The 18,125-nt window shown below is 51.9% G+C and overlaps 1 protein-coding gene across 1 annotated transcript in view; it reads left to right on the top strand.

Moving 5' to 3' along the window:
• TRIM67 (tripartite motif containing 67) overlaps window positions 1–15,802 on the top strand; it is a 59,513-nt gene extending 43,711 nt beyond the window's left edge. Inside the window, exons 7-10 of the mRNA XM_054446170.2 lie at window positions 966–1,104; window positions 3,260–3,563; window positions 7,441–7,603; window positions 8,992–15,802. Coding sequence (XP_054302145.1) covers window positions 966–1,104; window positions 3,260–3,563; window positions 7,441–7,603; window positions 8,992–9,057 — 672 coding nt within the window. The 3' untranslated portion in view covers window positions 9,058–15,802. The remainder of the gene's footprint in view (window positions 1–965; window positions 1,105–3,259; window positions 3,564–7,440; window positions 7,604–8,991) is intronic.
• Window positions 15,803–18,125: the final 2,323 nt, after the last annotated feature.

Here is an 18,125-nt window from a genome sequence, read left to right as displayed (position 1 = left end):
CTCAGGGATGGGAGGAGACAAAGGAGTGGATGTGCCCTGTGGCTCAATACTGTTGTTGACCAGGTAGACGTTGGCAGAGTCAGGATGTTCCTGGTCAGTATCCTGGCTGGCTGCAGACCTGGGAAGCCTGCCTCACCAGGACCCCATCACGCCTCACCGCCTCACAGGCAGAGGGACCGGGCAGCCAGTAGTTAGGCATTCATGCCCAAGTTGGTCAAGTTCTGTGAGCCAGCCATGACTGAATATAATTTCCCTTTTTAATAACTTCTATTTGGGTAAGAATTTTTTTTTTAAATTTTTTGGCTGGGCATGGTAGCTCACACCTATAATCCCAGCACTTTGGGAGGCCAAGGCAGGAGGATCACCTGAGGTCAGGAGTTTGAGACCAGTCTCGCCAACATATAGGAAAACCCCATCTCTACTAATATATATATAAATACACATACATATATACACACACACATATATATACACACACATATATATACATATATACACATATATATACACATATATACACATATATACACATATATACACATATATACACATATATATACACATATATACACACACATATATATATACACATATATATATATAAATTAGCTGGGCATGGTGGTGCATGCTTGTAGTTCCAGCTACTTGGGAGGCTGAGGCAGGAGAATCACTTGAACTCGGGAGGCGGAGGTTGCGGTAAGCTAAGATCACGCCACTCCACTCCAGCCTGGAAACAGAGCAAGACTCTGTCCCTCAAAAAAATAAAAACAAAAATTGTTTAGAAATGGGGCCCTGAAATGTTGCCCAGGCTGGACTCAAGTGATGCTCCTACCTCAGCCTCCTGAGTAGCTGAGACTACACCTGGCAATAGCACTTTTAACGTCAATGTGTTTCCAGAAGCCATTTGCTAAGAGGAGTTTTCCAAATGCTAGAGGAGCCTGGTGAGCAGCATTGCTCTCTTTCAGGAAGTGTACGTCGGTAAGGAGACTTTGTGTACCATCGACGGTCTTCACTTCAACAGCACCTACAACGCCCGAGTCAAAGCTTTCAACTCTTCTGGTGTCGGGCCTTACAGTAAAACTGTCGTCCTGCAGACGTCCGATGGTGAGCATGGGGATCTCTTAGTGGGAAGAACAGATTCATAATTTTATCCAGTGACAACCAGACAGCCACTTGCAGCAGCTATGATGACGCGGTGGGGGTGGGGGGTGGTGCTGGGCACAGCCGGGTTCTCCAAGGGCGTGCCCTTCTGGGACCATAGGCGGGCTCCCAAAGGACAAAGATTGACTCCTAGGGCCAAACCACATTTCATCCCATGGACCAAGGGAAAGGATGAGCTGCTGAAGATGGGGGAGGGAGGAAGTGCAGGGCCGGAGGGGCCAGTTGAGGTGCATACGCCTCACCCTGCTCTGCACACACAGCTCCTTGCTGCACCCACGTGGCCTACAAGCCACAAAAGAAACATTCATTTACCCCATTGTGCTGGACTAAATGTGAAGTAGCTGAGGGAGGCTAAACTTCTCCCACTTCTCAAGGGCCGAGGAGTGAGTAGGACAGTCCCAGACAAGAAAACTACACGATAGATGCAGTGGGCCCACACCAGTCCCTACATTTGAGCCTTTCTCACAGCGGAAAAGTGCCCTTTAATCCCCAGCATCAGAGCTCACATCCAGTGGTTTATACACCTACCTGCAGCCTTTTAGGTCTTGGGCAACAACAGCATGTTGATATTAATTCAGTGGAATTTTGATCATCTGAGTTCTTAGCAGGCAGCGATGAGAGAAATAGGAATCACATTCCAAAGAGAGTCCTGCTCCCCCAGGCGTGGCCCAGCCCAGGCTGCAGAGGCAGTTTCCAGCTCCCCACTGCCTCCAAGAAGAAGGCAAATCCTGCATTCCTTGTTATCATTTAGTCCACACGTCCTCCGACTGCCACAGCTGGATGGTCTCCTAGAGGCAGGGAGGAGTAGGAGCAGGAGCAGATGCTGGTGTCAAAAGGCCCAGCCAGGAACACTTTTCTGAAAATGGTGCCACCTGCAGAGTCACTTTGTACACCCCTAGAGGAGAGCTCACTAGCTTCTGCCTCTAGACTCTCCTGCCTAGAGATGAGCGGTCCTTGCCCTGTGCATTGTGGTCATGACTTTAGAGTAAGGGCCTCACTTCTGACAACCTGGGGGGTTGGGGAGCAAAAGGGGGCACCACCTGATGGGCCGCAAAATGGAGAATTGAGCTTTGTGATTTTGGCCACATCGCTTCACCTCTCTGTGTCTCAAATCTCCTGCCCACGAGGTGGTTCATCAATATCTATTTCCTCCTGTACTTCTTTTTTTTTTTTTTTTTGAGATGAAGTCCCACTCTGTTGCCCAGGCTGGAGTGCCATGGCACAATCTTGGCTCACTGCAACCTCTGCCAACCTGTTCAAGTGATTGTCCTGCCTCAGCCTCCCAAGTAGCTGGGACTATAGGCGCCCACCACCATGTCCAGCGAATTTTTTTTTTTTTTTTTGAGATGGAGTCTCGCTCTGTCGCCCAGGCTGGAGTGCAGTGGTGTGATCTTGGCTCACTGCAAGCTCTGCCTCCCGGGTTCACGCCATTCTCCTGCATCAGCCTCCTGAGTAGCTGGGACTACAGGCACCTGCCACCACGCCCGGCTAATTTCTTTGTATTTTTAGTACAGACAGGGTTTCACTGTGTTAGCCAGGATGGTCTTGATCTCCTGACCTCGTGATCCTCCCGCCTCGGCCTCCCAAAGTGCTGGGATTACAGGCGTGAGCCACCACGCCCGGCTGCGAATTTTTGTATTCTTAGTAGAGACGGAGTTTCACCATGTTGGCCAGGCTGGTCTCAAACACCTGACCTGAGGTGATCCACCCACCTCGGCTTCCCAAAGTGCTGGGATTACAGGCGTGGACCACTGCGCCCAGGCTATTTCCTCCTCTACTTCTAACTGTGAGCATTTGGAAGGGTTTTAGAAACCAAGACCAGGAAATGCATCTAGATTTGAGGCTTTGAGGCCTGAAAATCCTTGGCAAGGCCGGGCTCGTAGGGCTGCCAACTTGGATGAACACAGAGCAGGGAGTGTGTGCATGTGTGTACGTTTGTGTGTGTGTGCACATGTGTGGTAATCATACAGGAAAGACCCTTCACTTCTGGGTGCCGACTTTCTAACAGAAGCGAATGTGTTTGTGTCTCTGAGCCGGTTAGAAACTACTAGCAAATTCCATCCCCTGACCCTGCTCTTCTCACCTCCTTCCTTTTTAGTGGCCTGGTTCACATTTGACCCCAACTCTGGGCATCGGGACATCATTTTATCCAACGACAACCAGACGGCCACCTGCAGCAGCTATGATGACCGGGTGGTGCTGGGCACAGCTGCGTTCTCCAAGGGCGTGCACTACTGGGAGCTGCACGTGGACCGGTACGACAACCACCCAGACCCCGCCTTCGGAGTGGCCAGGGCCAGCGTGGTCAAGGATATGATGCTGGGCAAGGATGACAAGGCCTGGGCCATGTATGTGGACAACAACCGCAGCTGGTTCATGCACTGCAACTCCCACACCAACAGGTGCGATTGGGCCCCATCCTGCCTCCCGTGGACACAGGTTGTTTGGGAATGAGGGTCCTGAAGACCAGTGTCCCTTCTGCTATCCCCAAAGCCAGCAGGAATTGAGAGGAGGTATTTTCAGCCACTTTGGTCTCCATTTTCTAGGAGGCTTTGACTCTGCCCATATAGAACTGGCCTGCAGCCCAGATGAGGGTATGTTATGGTGACTCTCACAGCACTCGCACAGATGGGTCTCCCAAGTTACCCAGCGGGCCACACGGTGGTCCTCTGCTGGGATATGGAGCTCGTAGTTTTTTTTCGGGTCCGGCTTCACTTTCCTTTTCAACTGTCAACCCAAGCTTGAGTCACTGCAGGGTGTTAATGGGCACCACTGGGACTGGTGTCCTCACAGCTGTGACCAGGTCATTGCCACTAACTTGCCTGCAGTGATCCTGGCCACTGCCCTGGTCTCATGTGGGCTTGAGCCTCGGCAGGGCCGGGCCCTTGACAGGGCAGTAGCAGAGGGCATGGCTGGGGTGCTCACTACTGACGAGTCTGCCAAGGATGCCCACAGCTGTGGCTTTGCCCTGAGACTGGCCCCGGGAGTAGGGTCACCAGCGTGGACACAGGAGACTCAGGTCCTGGCCTGTGAAACTACTGGGGCCTCTGTTAGGAGGCCAGATGGGGATAGGTCCTCCAGGGCTGCCCCTGAGGTCGGGGCTTCTCCAGGGTGCCTTGGTTTCTCTCCTCAGACACAGAGAAGGCAGTGCCCCCCCAACACATCTGCACCATAGCTCTGTACCCTTTCTCCTCTCCCAGGGATTTTGTGCTCACACCTGGCCGGGATGTGGGGATGGACGTGGGGGTGAAGAATCCCCAAGGCCAGAAATGGAGAGTTGCAAGTTGCAGCCACCTGAAGCCACCTCCTTGTTATGGAGCCTTGCTCCTGGTCTGCTAAGGGTCGTCTCCCCAGCAGGAAGGGGTGAGGAACTTCAAGAGCTGAACTTGATTTCGCTGGGCCCCAGCCCCAGGCAAAATTGACCCAGAGGCTCTCAGTGCTCTGGGCCCACCTGCAGCTCCTATAACAGCCCCTGGGGCACCTTCCCGCAGAGGAAGGACCAGCTTCTTCTTTCTCAGGGAAGCCACGTCTAATCTGGGCCAGGGACTTGCCTGAGGGCCCTCAGGACCCCGTCTGCTTGCCTCTTTGCTTGTAGGCAGGGCCCCTTCTCTCCTGAGTCCTGGGGAAGAGGCAGGCAGCTCTGTGCCTCTGCCCGGACACTGCAGGCTGGCCATTCTCCCTCCCACCCAAAGAGGGGCCAAGTCTAGGTCCATCAGCTCCGTCTCTGCTTGCTTAAACCAAACTGGCACCCAGATACCCTGTTTGCTGGCAGGAGTAATAACAAGAAGCATTTATCAAGCCCTTACTTGTGCTCAATGCTGTAGGAAGCACTCGATGTATCTGAGCTCATTTAATCCTTGCAAAAGCACTATTATTGTTGCCATTTTACAGACTATTAAACTGGGGCTTAGGCTGGAATGGTGGCTCGCACCTGCAATCCCAGCACTTAAGGAGGCCGAGGCAGAAGGATTGCTTGAGCCCAGGTGTTTGAGACCAGCCTGGGCAACTTAGTGAGACCCTGTCTCTATAAATAATAGTAATTTTAAAAATTAGCCAGGCATGGTACTGTGTACATGTAGTTCCAGCTACTTGGGAGGCCAAGGCAGGAGGATCACTTGAGGCCAGGAGTTCAAGACCAGCCTGGGCAACATAGTGAGAGACCCTCCTCTTTGCAAACAAACAAACAAAAAAAAAATTAAAAAGCCTGGGCTTAGGAAGGTCAGACAATGGCTCAGGTCACGCGGCCAGTTGATACTGTCAGGGTTGAGCCCAGGACCCCAGCCTTGGTTTGTGTGGTGCAGACTCCCCAGCTCTCCCGGCCATTGGCCACCACACCCCTCCCAAGGGCTGCGGAGCACTTCTTGGGCCTTTGCTGTCTTTGACGGCCCCTTGGTACCACCTCAGTAAGAAAAGCAGAAGGGAAGTCGGGCCATGAAAAAGTAGAGAGAACCTGCCCCTGTCTGCATGTCCTCCCACCCCTCGGATGTGGATCGGGTAGGGTAAGCGCTGTCTGGGAGGAAGCCGAGGCAGCCGGGAAGTTGGACCCCAGAGCTGACTGGGCCTGAGGCTTTGCTAAGGCAGGACTCATTCCTGCACCTCCCGTGGGTCACTACCGCCACCCGGTGGTCGGTGTCCAAATAGCACCAACCGTGCGGTTTTAGCTCACTTCTCCCACCTGCCGGATCCCGCCCCGGGCACCCTCGGGGAAACCCTGCCCTCTCTGGAAACACCTGTCTGGGCCGCCCACCAAGTCCTCCTCAGGACTTCCTGTCGTGAATCCTCGCTGCTCACCTTCCCTCTGCCCTACCAGCAGCGTCCAGGAGATCAACTCATTCTCAATCTGGAAGGACAAACATGATTTTCTTAGCAGAGTGGCGCTGCTAAGGTTAAGGCTAAGACCTCAGCCCTGAGCGGGCGCGGTGGCTCAAGCCTGTGGTCTCAGCTACTCAGGAGGCTGAGGCAGGAGGATCCCTTGAGCCCAGGAGTCCAAGACCAGCCTGGGCAACATAGTGAGGCCCTCCTCTCTATAAAATATTTTTAAAATTAGCCGGGTATGGGGTGTGCCTGTAGTCCCAGCTATTCGGGAGGCTGAGGTGGGAGGATCCGTTGAGCCCAGGGGTTCCAGGCAACAGTGAGCTATGATTGCACCACTGCCTGGGCTACAGGGAGAAACAGCCACTCAAAAACAAAAAACCAACTCAAGGAAGGGAAGGAGAGTCTGCAGGATTCGGCCCACGGGAGAAGGCGTGGTCAGCCAAGCCCCGCTTGGGAGCATGTTCCTTACTTTTATTATAGATTAACTTCCACCGCGTGGATGTGAATTCTTAACCACCTACGAAGTACGACATTGCCAACACTGATCAAGAGCACAATGGACATTCTCAAGGGTCCGCTATTGGTCACCTAAGGGATGGTGACTCCAACAGAGGACTTGATTTCAACTTCAGCACCCTTCTCCCTGCCATACGCTGCTTTTCGAGGGACCCTAGGATGTTTCTGGGAAGATGAGCCAATATAGGGTAGGGGCCTTTCAAAATTTCCTGAAGGCCTGGATGTCCACATCTTCATCTACCTCGGCATCCTCACTTGCCTAAAACAGAAAAGGGCACCAAGTCAGTTATTTTCTTTGGCAGGAAAAGGTCCCTTTCTTACCCATTCTCCATGCTCCGCAGTTTCAAATGGGACCTTCTCATCAAAACCCGAATTTTCTAGTTTGCAGATCCCAGATGCTGTCAGAAAGAGGGGGTTGAACAGCCTGGGGGTATTCCTCTGGGGGAGTCTTCATCATGGCCTGTTAACAAGGTGTGTCCACTGTGAGAGAAGGCTCATGTGCCCAGGAGAGCACCCCACCACCACCTTGGGAGCTATGTTTAAGTGAGGTTGTTCCCAGCATCCTATATATAATTTTCTTGGCCGGGTATGGTGGCTCATGCCTGTAATCCCAGCACTTTGGGAGTCCAAAATGGGAAGATCACTTGAGCCCAGGAGTTCAAGACCAGCCTGGGTAACATAGTGAGACTTCCATCTCTACAAAAAACACAAACAATTAGCTGGGTCTCATGTCATGCACCTGTAGTCCCAGCTACTCGGGAGGCTGAGGTGGGAGGATCTCTTGAGCCTGGGAGGGCAAGGCTGTTGTGCACCGAGATGGCGTCACTGCACTCCAGCCTGGGTGACAGAGTGAGACCATGTCTCTAAATAAGTAAATAATTCTCCTGAGTTATCACCTACATCCCAGGCTGGGTGTGGTGATGGTCTTCCTGGGGACTCTCTTCTCAGGACGGAAGGCGGCGTGTGCAAGGGGGCCACCGTGGGCGTGCTGCTGGACCTGAATAAGCACACTCTCACCTTCTTCATCAACGGGCAGCAGCAGGGCCCCACAGCCTTCAGCCACGTGGACGGGGTCTTCATGCCAGCCCTCAGCCTCAACCGCAATGTGCAGGTACACACCTCCCCGGGGCCGGACCTGGTCTGGCTGCTCCCCACTGTTTGCCACAGGTCTCTGCAGTGCCCTTGGGCAGAGTGGGCCATAAAGAAGCTGACCACAGAGCCTTCCCAGGCAATGCTTATCAACTGGCCTGCCTTGGACATTTCCTGGAGGCGTTCCATTCTGACTTGTTCACTTGGGACACCCAGTGGCCCTAAGGTGGCAGCCTGTGGAGACATAGACCTCAGGGCTGAGCCCAGTCCCTGGGGAGTGCTGGTAACTCAGAGGCCTGAAACAGAGAGAGACAAGAATGAGAGCCCAGGAGGGTGTGAGGGAGAGAGAAACAGGGAGGTGTCATCCTTCATCTTAGTAGAGTCCTCCTCCCCTTGGGATGGGGAGTTGGAGTGCAGGGAGGCAGGGTCCTGTTTTCTGGCCCCGAATATTGAGGAGTCTACATCAATCACTGATTGATCAATTCGATCCTCTACTCATTTGCAAAAGGGATTTGTGGCAACCTAAATATAGGCTTATGGCCAGGCGAGGTGGCTTACGCCTGTAATCCCAGCATTTTGGGAGGCCAAGGCGGGCGGATCGCGAGGTCAGGAGATCGAGACTATCCTGGCTAACATGGTGAAATCCCATCTCTACTAAAAATACAAAAAAAAAAAATAGCCGGGTGTGGTGGCAGGTGCCTGTAGTCCCAGCTACCTGGGAGGCTGAGGCAGGAGAATGGCGTGAACCCGGGAGGCAGAGCTTGCAGTGAGCCGAGATCACCCCACTGCACGCCAACCTGGGTGACAGAACGAGACTCCGTCTCAAAAAAAAAAAAAAAAAAAAGACAGGCTTGGCCCGGCATGGTGGCTCACGCCTGTAACTCCAGTACTTTGGGAGGCCATGGCAGGAGGATCGCTTGAGCCCAGAAGTTTGAGACCAGCCTGGGGAACTAGCAAGACACCATCTCTACCAATGAACAAATAAGCTTTTTTAAATCAAAAAAATAAAATGTTGGCTATTATTCCTCACAGTTAATAGAATGGGTTTAATAGGAAAGAAAAAAAGGTCATGGCTAGAAAGTAGACACAAATATGCAACCACGGGAGCCAGTGCATGAGAGCCGTGCTCCTGTGACAGCATCTACTTTGCCCAGCTCTGGCAGCTCTGGCAAAATGAGGAACCAGTCAGCTGGGTGATTCTTATTATGAGGAAAGAGGTGCAAACCAACATAGCCTGTAATTAGGGATATTGGGGGACGTAATAGTCAACAGCCTACAGCAGCCCTGAGCTGTTGCATGGATGGCCCTGGAGCCAGCAGGGGATCCTGCCGGTGTCTGTGGTGCCATCGGAGCACTCAGGGTCCCTGCGGCAGCCTCTCCCACCTTCACTTCCCCTGTCTTCTTTTCCAGGTCACACTGCACACAGGATTGGAAGTGCCGACTAACCTGGGGCGGCCAAAGCTGTCAGGCAATTAGCCCCGCTCCAGCTCGGCACTGCGCCTGTGACAGTGACATTCACAGGCAAAACGCCCACCATTCTCACTAAGCTCCAATAACCCACAAAAGCAGGATACGCAAGTCATGGGTGCAACCTGGCAGCGTGGAATGTCATAGAAACACATTTGCTTGGGGACGCGGGGAATGGGTCCACGGGCCATGCTCACAGCTGCCACTGTCAGTGGCAAAGGAAGGTACGTGTGTCACCCTTATTCCACCCAGACATTACGAACACTCCCCAAGAAGGACCTTTCTCAAGGGAGTCAGCATTCGGGCTTCATGTCTATGTTTCCTGCCATCTGTTTTCAAAGCTTGTCTTTTTTTGGAGGGAGAGGAAGGTAGACTTTGAGACTGGCCTCCTGAGAGCGGCAGTCGAGCTGCGCTGTAATCCCATGCCCCGGGTGTTGGCCCTCCGCGGGGACCCTGCCTCCTCAGAGTCCCGAGATTGCAGATTGTTATCATGCTGAGAAAGTTATCTTCTAGCTTCTTGGTCCTAGAGTCTTTAGTAGCACCTGCCACTTGTAGACCCAATGCAGGATTGATAGAAAGGGACATTAGTCATTCATGCTTGACTTTTGCCTCTCACTGAAGTGTTGAGAACCTTTTAAAATGGCTTCCTTTATTAATCAGCCAATTGTGTTCTCTTTCTCTCTCTTTTCCTCCTTCCTTCATTTCTTCTCCCTCCCTCCTCCTCTCTCTCTCTTCTCTCTCTCCTTCCCTCCCTCCTTCGCTCTCTCTTCCTTTCCTCCTTCTCTCTCTTACTTTGCTCCATCCCTGCCTCTTTCTTCCCTCTTTCCCTCTTTCCCTCCCTCCTTCTCTCTCTCTCTCTCTCTCTCACACACACACACATACACACACAGGCATGACAGTCTCCTAAAATTAATTCACTCAGTTCTTAGTTCTTAAATCCACGTGAAAACACAAGAATTTTAACAGCTATGTCATGAGTCTTCGCCTGGTGGTGGCTCCTTTCTGAAACTGGCAGCCCAAGCAGTTAACTGAAAATGCATCCAGATTGCTTTTCTGAGCTGAACCACTCTCAGGCTCATAAGCATTTAAGATGGGAGACCCTGGGAAAGCCTGTTCTAGTTACTCCACCCTATTGTCGTTATGAAAGCATCATGAACACAAGTGGCCCCTGTGCTAGGCTGGCACGGCTCTGCCCTGATGCGGTGGGCAGGATCTCTGGGGAAGGCAGGAAATAGAAGGGCAGTATCATGTACCTTGTCTCCCAGCTTCCCACTGTGAGACTGGGTATGCTGAGTCTGACCTGCCAGGGCAGGACTCTGGAAACACCAGGCTTCTCCCTTGAGATCCACACTGATTCATCCACACCTCTCAGAGACAGCTCACGGCAGGGGTTCTGAGCCTGCCGGGCTCTTGTTCCCAGGGAACCCTTCCTCTCCTCCCTCCTCTCATCTTCCCAGTCACCTGCCACCTCCAGCTCCACCTGGTAGTAACATTTCTCTCTCCTTTTAAAAAGAATATATTTTGTCAAGCATTTTATTTCTGAGGCTGAGAAGTGACTTGTCAATTTGCTGGACTGGATTTTTATAAAACTCGCCTCATTCACCGGCACCAACTGTGCGTCCTTGGTTCTGCCTTCCTGTTCAGACACCACGCCTGCTTTCTGAGTAACCGCCTGCCAGAGCCATGCAGGTACCCCCCCTCCACTCAGCAGGCCCGACAATCCTACCTCAAAGCTCATGCTCTTGGTCTGCAAGACTGCTTGGTCCGCTGTCTCTGCAGATACGGTCGGCAAGGCCAGCTGCCCCGTCTCCAGGAGCTGCTCGGTGCTGTGTTGCAGTCTCTGCTGCGGAGCCTGGGAGCTATCTGCTTCGTGGAAATCTGGGTCTTGCCTCTTCCTTGTCATCTCACCAAGCGGTTTCTGGCTCTCCTCCTCCCATCCCAGAGCCCCGTCCAGAGCCCTTGGTGGTAACACACAAGACCTGGGACCCTGTGTCCTTGCCCGCACCGCTGCCTCTGTCTCCCATATCCCTGCAGCTTCATCCTTAGCCATAGCTCTGGGTGGCCTTGGCTTGGAGCATGGAGAAGATCCCTAAAGATTGAGGATGAAGAGGAGCCACCACTTTCCTGGGGCCGAGGAAGCCATCAGCTTTGGGAAGTGTCTAGCTCTCTTCTGAAAAAAAAACAGGCCTACACCCTGCCCCCGGAATGAGAGGGGGCTACGCAGGGCTGCCTGGTGACAGCAGCTTCTCACAGGGGAGCCCCAGGGAAGGCTGTGGAGCCTCCACCATCACCACAGCCCGGGTCACCAGGTGGCCCCAGCTCTGCGGAAGAATCGCCCATCATTGGAGCACGAGCTACCTGGGGCTACCCTGAACCTAACCCCTTTGAGGGAGCAGCATCCAGGTCAGGAGAGAAGTGGAAAGTGCAGGAGGGAAATGCCCACAAATCCGGTGGCCTCTTTCAGAAAGAAATTTCCTGAAGTCCAGAGAGGTGCAGCCAGGACTCCCTTCTCCCCACTGCCGCCCTGAGCTTGGGGGCTGGGATTCTCCCTTTTCTGACTCCTCCAGGAGCCCAGAAGCAATACGGCTGATGCCAGGGACAGCATCCAGCTCTCCTTCACAGACACCTCTCCCGTCTTCAGCACAAAACAACTTCAATGTTCTGACTTCAAAGAGAAGGGCAGGTCCGTGCCACTCACTTGTGTTTTTGAGGGATCAGAAAAGTGAAGAAGGAACTTATCAATTCCTCATGGCCAGGAAGGTCCCGGGTTTCAGAGTAGAAATGACAGGTCATGGAATTCTCACCCACCATCGAATTCCATAACACATTACATCATGGTGGCACATTTGTACATACCTATAAATGATATCAAGATGAGGCTTTTGTTGGGATGGCTGAGGAGTAACTTGGTGTAAATCTATCAAGCAGTTTCAGTGAAAAAGGAATTCAAAGTAGTTTAAAAATGTCGAGTTCCATTGCATTGTAAATAGTGCCTCTGTAACGTGGTTCTGCAGTTGTTCTTTGCTAGTGAGCAAGTTTGGTCAAAGTGTATGCCTTTTCTTTTTAAAATTAATCTCTTCCGAAAATATCCACTAGCACCTCACTGCATACATAGCATCCCAGCTCCTAATTCAAAGCAGGGGAAGGTATTTCCCCAAAGCCTGCTTTTCCCCTCTCTGTTCTCCTTGGGAAAATAATGATTCCAATTAAAAAGGACACCAGTAATACTGACCCACAAGGTAACTGACCTAAACACTATAAAACTGTATATAGTTCCAGGCTGCATCTTCAGCCTGATACGTGCTTTGTAGTTGCAACAGTTCCCTAGGTGCCCTATGGCCCACCAAGCTTGAGGAGGGTGGTGCTTTCCAAATTGAGCCTGGGCAGGCTCTGTGGAGCTCACCAAGAGAGCTGAGGACAGGCCCACCCTCCTCTTTGTGCCCTTTCTCTCCCTCTTGGTGCCCTTGCCCTCCGCCCCACCACAGCACTCTCAGGAAAGGGTCAGAATGCAGGATCTTTGTGTATTTCTTCCAGGGATATTTGCATTTAAGCCTTAATTCTCATTGCAAGCGAAAGGCTTGGTCCCCCTGGGAAGGCACATTTCAGCACCGGTGGGCAGGTGGTTCAGTGTCAAGGAGACTGCTGCTGATCCCATGGCCACCTGCTGGCTTTGAGGTAGTGAGGGAGGGTCAATCCTTAGGGGGAGTCAACGTGTGAATGCTAAAGAACAATGATGCACAGCCTGTGGGGTGGCGCCAGGGTTTCTCAATCTCTACTGACATTTTGCGGTAGGTCCTGTATGCTGTAGGATGTTTAGCAACATCCCTGGTCTCTACCCATCATCTGCCAGTAGCAACCCCCAAGTTAGTTGTGACAACCAAAAGTATCTGTAGACATTGCTAGATATCTCCTGGGGGCCTCCACAAGTTGAGAACCACCAGGTTATGCCAGTGGTTTGTCATGCGTAGATCTGTAAAGGGACTGTGGTGCTCCGGCTGCATTGTTCCATAGAAAGCCTGTATGTGACAAAGCTGCCAGACTTTATATTGATACCCAAGCCCAGGATTTTCCATGGGTCTTCAGGGGGCAGGTAGGGGAAAATGGGGTGAGCCACCTCCAACAGATGCCAACCTGTTGGGTCTCGAATTTTCACTCACTGAAGATGCCCCCTGCCCACTCCCCACTTCCTAGAAAGCAAAACTCGTTACCTTTGTTTTCCTTGGCCACATTTTACTGGAAGCAACAGGAACTTCTTAATGGGTTTGTGGCCCTCAATTGGTTTTTTTAAAAAATCTAACAGATGTTATTGGCAAATATTCAAGATGGTGATGCTGGAAAATTTCAGGACTTTTCTTTTGCAAGTGAGCCAGTAGCTGTGTTTGTTGACCGCATTCTTTGGCAGTTCCTCCCAGAAGATCAAAGGATCCTGCGGCTTTAACCATATCTAGGCTGTAAAAATATGAGGGCAGGTTTTGGGCAGGATGTATTGATCAGACACCAAGTTCAGCCCTCAGTTACTTCCCTCTTTTAACCTGGCTTTAATAGTGATTCATGGTATGAGTGGGGGCCAATCTCTTATCCTTTCTGTGCCTCAGTATCCCCACCTGAAATGGGACTAGTCATACTAACCTACCTCCTCTGATGTATTGTGAGGATTATACAATAACATTTTTAAAGAAAAAAAGTGCAGTCTTTCATCTCTGGCATCTAAGCTAATGATTCCCATTCAGTGAATCAAACCTGTGGGGGGGTTTCCAGTGTTCTCTGACCAGTGTCTTCCATCCAAGCCTCCTTGTGACCAGGGCAAGGAGCTGCCTGGTCTCGAGTGGGTAAAATAGACCTTTAAGACAGGTTTCCTATGACCATAGAAAGTAACACCCCGTATGTTTCCATTCCTGGCGAGGCCTGTTTGAACGGCGCTCTGTGTGAGTGCTGTGAACAGGCTGCCTGTCAGCAGTCTCACTGCGAGGCCTCAAGGTCTCTGTGAGCAGAAGCCCCTTTAAACCAAGGAAGGACACTAACCCAGGCCTCTGCCTTCTTTGTTACCTAAGTTCTGGTATCTAAGGGGTCTCTCATCTCACAGTTTGTCTCCTTTGTTTCGAGGGGTCTCTGCAGTGTGAGTGGGTTTGAAATCCAGCATGGATAGTACAAAGAGATGCAACTGAGCCAAAGTTTTGAAGGCTGGTTGGGCTAGTGGGTCATCATGTCATTTTCAGATGACTGATAACCACTGGGACTGCTGGGGCTTCACCAGCACAAGCTATGCAGGTTGGGGGAGGCCCTGGCTTTTTCAATGATTGACATTGACATCAATCAGGAGCTGGGAGTTGAGACCTCCAGGGAAGTCTCGTCTGGTGCCATCGCTCTTCTCTCGAGGAGCGCAGTCCTGGGGAAGGCCTAGGGACTTGTGGGCCGGTGATGCGGGCACTGCAGACCAGGCCAGGCCCTCGGGTAAGGCTCTGAGGAGAGGCCAAAACCAGGCTTCAGGTTCGGGAAGGTGACTGTTTGCAACTGCAGTAGCAGGAACGTGTCAGGTGCTTACTGGGTGAGACCCAGCCCAGGAAGCTTCTCCAACTCCTCCTAGCCCTGGAAACCAGACATCCAGAGCCCCAGACATTCTCGGCACCCAGAGGAAGCGGGGAGCGGGCAAAGCAGAAAACGTTCAATGCATGATGTAGGATTGCTGCCTTGGCACTAAGCTGTTGTATTAAGCATGAGAGGTGTTTGTTTAACGTTGGCAAAGGGATTTAACAAGAAACAAAAAGCTTCGTGTCCTTGTTTTGACCGTCGACAGAACTCCCATTTTCTTGCCTTTCTTTATTCCCATTTCTCCTCATCCCTCCCCTTCCGCCATTGCACCCACTTTCGGTCACTCGTTGTTGGTATTTGGTGGCAGCTCTTGGTCCTGTTGCTGTGGATATTCCACTGAAAACATGGGGGGTAGGGGGGAGTGGTAAGAAAGCAACTTTTTTCTAATTTTTGTATTGGTATCCACAAGCGTTTGTATTTTTTGAATTGCAAACACTGTGTTTTCTGGTCTTTGGGGGTTGGTTGAACTTTCTGTATTACCTTTTGGAAAACCTGAGTTTTACCACAGTCTTAAGCAGATTTGAAATAAATTCTTTTGACACTGCCAACAACAGAAAGACAAGGTGTGGTCTGTAATTCCTGCTCCGCAGTCAGGTCCACCTTTTTCCCTACGGGCCCTGACTGCCCACCAGACAGGGCAGAGGCTACAGGAAGGGAGGCCACACGGTCTCTTCCCCCAGTGGGGCTGGGGACTAAGTAGCAGGGTCAATGTGGTTCTGCTTCGCGTGCCCAGGAAACCTCAGGGTGATGACATATGACTCTAAACTAGGCTGGGTGCTGTGGCTCACACCTGTAATCCCAGAACTTTGGGAGGCCAAGGCAGGCAGATCACTTGAGGCCAGGAGTTTGAGACCAGCCTGGGCAACATGGTGAAACTCCGTCTCTACCAAAAATACAAAAATTAGCTGGCTGTGGTGGTGCACCTGTAGTCGCAGCTACTCAGGAGACTGAGGTGGGAGGATCGCTGGAGCCCTGGAGGTCAAGGCTGCAGTGAGCCATGATTGTGCCACTGCACTCCAGCCTGCATGACAGAGCAAGACCCTGTGTTAAAAATAAAAAATAGCCATGCAGGATGGCTCACGCCTGTAATCTCAGCACTTTGGGAGGCTGAGGCGGGTGGATCACTTGAGGTCAGGAGTTCGAGACCAGCCTGGCCAACATGGTGAAACCCCATCTCTACTAAAACAATACAAAAATTAGCCGGGTGTGGTGGTGCATGCCTGTAATCCCAGCTACTTGGGAGCTGAGGCAGGAGAATTGCTTGAACCCGAGAGGCGGAGGTTGCAGTGAGCCAAAATCGTGCCATTGCACTCCAGCCTGGGCAACAAGAGCGAAACTCCCTCTCAAAAAATATAAAAATAAAAAATAAAATATAATAAAACAGAAGGCCCAACCACAAACAGTAGGAACGTCATAAAATTCATTTTTACAAGAGGGAATAGGGCTGGAGATACATAACAGTTACCATGTGGTTAAGGTCAATCCATGAGTGCAAAGTAGATCATGCGTTCCACGTAGAGATCTGCGGAAAACATCCCAATGAACCCGTGAGCATCAAGGAGACTCACCTGCCCCTTCAGCTACACAGACTGAGGCCAGACATGCCTGACCTGAACTCTGTCCTTTGCTGCTTTCTCACCTCATGATCCTCAAGAGCAGCTGTCTCACATGGCCCCTGACAACCCGTAACACCAGTTACCTATGGGATTACCGAATGGACTCAGCTGAGGAGGAGGCAGATGCAGAGATGAGAGCAAATGTTTCTTAGGGCGAGCTCTTGGGATCAACACTCATGGAGGCCCAGGGAAGGAAGCAGGATTGGATGGAGGGAGATACGGAGCTGCGCGAAACCAACAAAGGCCTCAGCTAACTCAACTCTGGAGTTGTCCTGACTTGGGATGAGAGGACTGGGCTTTAACACCCTCCCATGGATCTTTCATCGACTGTGGGTTCCCCTGGCAAGGGGATGAGGCAGTCCCTGCAGAGGGCTGACAGCTGAGGCCTGTTTTCCCTAATCACTCTCAGCAGCTGAGGGAATAAGTCCTTCATCCACGAAAGGGAATCTAGTGGGACGTTACAGTGCCCACCACAACCCACCACAGTGCGAGGTCTGTGTTTCACATAGTGTGTGTGGGGAGAAGCTCTACCAGAATTCCATCGAGACATGCTTATAAGAGGGAGATGAGCGTGGTGGCTCACACCTGGGCATAGTGGCTCACACCTGTAATCCCAGCATTTTGGGAGGCCAAGGCGGGAGGACTGCTGGAGGCCGGGAGTTTGAGATCAGCCCGGGTAACATAGCAAGATCCTGTCTCAACTAAAAAATTAAAAAATTAGCCAGGCATGGTGGTGGCTCATGCCTGTAGGTCCCAGCTACTCAGCAGGTTGAGGTGGGAGGATTGCTTGAGCCCAGGAGGTGGAGGCTGCAGTGAGCTCTCATCACACCACTGTATTCCAGCCTGGGTGACACAGCAAGACTCTATCTCTAAAAAAAAAAAAAAGGAAAAAAAAAGAGGAAGGTCAGTGGAACCAACTACATTCCCTGCCACTGTCACTGGCCTCAGAGCTGCAACTGCACTATCTGCCTCCTCTCCGAGACATTCCAGATTCCCCTCACCTTTGGTGAGTGTCTCTGCTGACCTTGGTAGCTTATCTGCTGGTGTGATCCAGATGCTCATCCCTGGGGGGTCTGAGCCTTAGGTCACGGGGCCCCTCTCACTTCAGGATTGTTGCACTTGTCTGTTTACTATCAAAATTGGGTAAGGTCAGTGTCCAAAGATGCCTGAGTGGATGGCCAGGGTGCAGACCGGCTCCTCCTGGCCCCTCTGTGTGACAGCAGCCTTGCTTCCTCTGGAGAGTCCTGGTCAGTCAGCCCTGCAAGGTGCTGGCTCTTCTTGCCCAGGCAACAACCATAGCTAATGATTCAGTGGAATACTGTGTCCCCTGCTCCCCTCTTTGGGAAGCAGGGTCTGTAAGTCCCAGAACCAAGAATTGTTGGAACAGGAATCCCAAGTTCCCCAAGTGGGTCCTTGGGAGTCACAGTCATTTCACTGGGACACAGCACCTTCTAAGTGTAATGGCTGTGTTTAGGGTGATTTAAGGCATAAGCTGCACTCTGAAAGATGCCGCCTCCTCCTCACAAAGTGTCACCTCTGAGATGGCGCCTCAGCTGCACCTGCACCGGGCCTCCCCCTCGTTCCACCAGACCAGCAGTTCAGGATCATGAGCCCTAGAACACGCGCCTGGTCTTGCACCTCCTTAGCTGCCAACTGGGTCCCTTGGTTGGAAGCAGTGTTGTCCTGTGGAACCACCTGCCGGGTGACAAGCAAACATTCTGTATACCCTTAGGCTACTGGAGCTGGCCAAGGCCCTCTGGGCAGGAAAAGAGAACCTATGACAGGGATACGTATTTCCTCCCATCACCTTCCAGGCTATCAAAGCTCTGACGTAGCCCACGTGGTCTCCCCGGGGGATGGTCCCTCCTCAGG

Source organism: Pongo pygmaeus, chromosome 1 (assembly GCF_028885625.2).
Source record: "Pongo pygmaeus isolate AG05252 chromosome 1, NHGRI_mPonPyg2-v2.0_pri, whole genome shotgun sequence".
Taxonomy (NCBI): domain Eukaryota; kingdom Metazoa; phylum Chordata; class Mammalia; order Primates; family Hominidae; genus Pongo; species Pongo pygmaeus.
Note: the sequence above shows the minus strand (reverse complement) of the source record. Positions and strands in the feature narration are given on the sequence as shown.